This window comes from Coptis chinensis, chromosome 5 (assembly GCF_015680905.1).
Source record: "Coptis chinensis isolate HL-2020 chromosome 5, ASM1568090v1, whole genome shotgun sequence".
Classification (NCBI taxonomy): domain Eukaryota; kingdom Viridiplantae; phylum Streptophyta; class Magnoliopsida; order Ranunculales; family Ranunculaceae; genus Coptis; species Coptis chinensis.
Genome location: NC_141460.1, coordinates 49673461 through 49676797, shown reverse-complemented (window position 1 = coordinate 49676797; position 3337 = coordinate 49673461). Strand labels below are relative to the sequence as shown.

Genomic DNA, 3337 nt, shown 5'->3' with positions numbered 1-3337 from the left:
GTAGTGATAGTAACGAACTAAACGAGCGTAAAAACATTCAAACTTAGACTGACGAAATTAAACGTGGTAATTTCGTTAGATTATGTCGTAATGATAGTAACGGACTAAGCGAGCGTAAACGCGTTCAAACTTAGATTGACGAAATTAAATGTGGTAACTTCGTCAGATTTTATCGTAACGATAGTAACGGACTAAGCAAGCGAAAAAACGTTCAAACTTAGACTGACGAAATTAAACGTGATAATTTCGTTAGATTTTGTCGTAACGATAATAAGGTTCGCTAGAACCAAAATAATACCATTGGAACTGAAGTGAAAGAACTACTTCTTTATTGATTATCGAGTCTTGAAAAATGCAAAGATAATAACGAAAAATAAATGACTGAACTGGAAACAAACTAAAGATTGTTTTTTTTTTCCAGAATAATGGGAAAACAACAACTAAAATCTACTTATAGAACTTGCGTAGATGAAATGCATTCCACGGCTTATCGAGAACAGTCCTATCTAAATCTTGGAGAAAATAAGATCCTTTGGTGGTGGGGCGATCAATGATGTATGGACCTGTCCAGTTTTCTCCAAATTTACTGGAATCTATAAACCTCGTCTTTTGACAGAGTACCCAGTCATCTTTCTCAAACACTTTAAGTCGAACTTTCTGATCATATTTTCGTTTTATATTAGCCTGATAATGAATTAACTGTTGAAAACCAACATCTCTCGTCTTATCTATCAAGGCTTTGGCCTGAGCAAGTGCTTGATCATTCGACTCTAATTCCACGACAGAAGTTCGTGTGGTTGGAGTCATCAACTCTGTAGGCAAGACCGCTTCTGTACTGTAAGCAAAATTAAACGGAGAAAATCCCGTTGAATGCTTAGGTGTGGTTCGATAAGCCTATATAACCGCAGGAAGTTCCTTAACCCAATTTCCTTTGGCCTGTTAAAGTCGTCGCTTGAGCATTGTAAGAATGGATTTGTTAGTAGCTTCAACTTGTTTATTAGCTTGAGGATGGTATGGTGCTAAGAAATTGTGACTAATCTTCAAGTCAGAACAAAATTGTCGAATTTCTTCAGCATCAAATTGTTTGCCATTGTCGGAAATCAATGATGTTGGAATACCGAAATGACAAATAATGTCACGCCATAAGAACTTTTTAACATCCGAAGCATGGATTTGGGCTAAGGGCACAGCTTTAGCCCAGTTGGTAAAATAAACAGTTGTGACAAGTAAGAAACGAACACTGCCAGGAGCTTTCAGAAATGGACCGACAATGTCAAGACCCCACTTCGCAAATGGCCAGGGGCTCAAGATTGGATGAAGTTTCGTCGCTGAAAGTGTTCCCACATTAGCATATTTTTGACAAGGAACACATTTCTCAGACAAACGCTTAGCATCCTTTTGCATGTATGGCCACCAGTACTCTTGTGTCATTGCTCTATGAGAGAGACTTCGCCCTCGGGAGTGGTTCCCACATAGGCCTGAATGAATTTTCGTAAGGACGAGTAAACCTTCAGCTCTGCTGAGACAACAAAGCATAGGGTTAAGACTTGTGCCTTTGTGATAAAGTTGCAAAAAACCGTCCGAAGTCGAGATGAGACAATATTTCCAAGCATCACGTTTGACACGATCACCCACTTTATGATCGGGAGGCAAGATGTGATCATGTAAATATGTGATATAAGGAAGACGCCAATCATCCTTGTCACAAGGCATAAGAAGAAAACTTAGCTCTATATCAGGAACTTCTGGAGCATTGTCAGCTTTATGATCATTGTCAATATGGACCGAGACAATATCATTGACATGATCATTGGGGTTATCTAATAGCATAAGTTGTGGATCAAGTGTTTTCTCTGCAACGACAGCTTGATTATCAAGATCACGCTTGTGCTTTTGAGTCAGCACAGGAGATATCAAATTGGCATGACGTGATTCCTCAGAAAATGTCTAGACGAAAAAACAACTCTGAGTGATGTACATATCGCGCAAATCCTCGATGGACAGATCGATACTCGGCTCCTTTTGAAATTCAATGGTAATCTGGTGAGGCTCATCTGACTTAACTGCCGCGAATAAATATGTGAGATAATCAGCATGTCGAACATCATGACGTGGACGTTGCACAATACTGATAGATTCAAAATTTCGAGCAATCCGATGAATTAAGTCCAAATAAACCGCTATTCTCTCATCACGAGCTGCATACGATCCTCCAAATTGGCTAGCGACTAACTTAGAATCTATGAATAATTGTAACTTAGTCTCCCCCAGGTGAAGAGTACTGCGCAAGCCACAAATGACATCTTCGTACTCAGCCTCATTATTTGAAGCGTCAAAACCTAAACGCACTGACTTATTAATTTTTTCTCCATTCGGCTGCAAGATTACACACCCAATACCGGAGCCAGACTTATTATGCGAACCATCAGTGTAAACAATCCAATAATCGACAGATACATCTGATAAGTGTGGCAAGTCATCGCCCCTAAGAGGTAATGGCGTGTTATCGACGACATTTTCTTTGTCTAGTAATGCGTCAGACATAGGAATATCATGAATAGGAAAATCAGCCATTAGCGAAGCCAAAACTTGTCCTTTCTCAGCTATGTGAGTTTAAAAAATAATGCTATAAGCGCTAAGGTAACTTTCCCATTATGCGAGGCAACTTGATTCCTAGGCATTGCAGAAAAGGTTTTGCATTGGATATTCAGTATAAACTTTGATAACTCGACCTTGGAAATAAGGCTTATGACGTCGGGAAGCATGAACCAAGGCTAATGCAATTTTTCCACTTGAGAATACCTTGTTTCAGCAATTGTAAGAGTCTTGGTAACAAAGAATATAGGACGACCATCGTCAACCGTTGACAAATAAGACGGTGCTTACGACATGATTAACAAATAAGACGGCGCTTACGACATGATTAGCAACGGCTAAATACAAACCTATAGGCTGCCCCATTGCTGGACTGGCAAGAACTAGAGGTTGGACTAAGTATGCTTTCAAGTGACGAAATGCAAGTTCACAGTCCTTCGTCCAAATTGATGCGTTTTTCAATGTTTAGAAAAAAAGACGACATCGATTAGAATACCGAGAGATAAAGCGATTTAGGGCAGCCAAGCGTCTTGTAAGTCGTTGAATATCTTTCTTTGACGTCGGAGAAGGCATTTCAAGGATAGCCCGAATTTGATCTGGATTTGCTTCAATTCCGCGTCTAGTCATCATGTATCCTAAGAATTTACCAGACGATAAACCAAAAGAACACTTAGCCGGATTCAAACTCATGTTGACATTGGAGAGTCTGTCAAAAATAGCTTGCAAATCAGTAAGATGATTA

At 39.5% G+C, this 3337-nt stretch overlaps 1 protein-coding gene across 1 annotated transcript; it reads right to left on the bottom strand.

Moving 5' to 3' along the window:
* Positions 1–447: 447 nt before the first annotated feature.
* LOC147497775 (uncharacterized) lies at positions 448–1431 on the bottom strand. Its single transcript, XM_086563007.1, has 2 exons — positions 1151–1431; positions 448–835 (listed from the first exon to the last, which is right to left on the bottom strand). Exons 1-2 carry the CDS (start codon positions 1429–1431, stop codon positions 448–450), a joined length of 669 nt encoding a protein of 222 aa, XP_086419133.1.
* Between the last annotated feature and the right edge of the window lie 1906 nt (positions 1432–3337).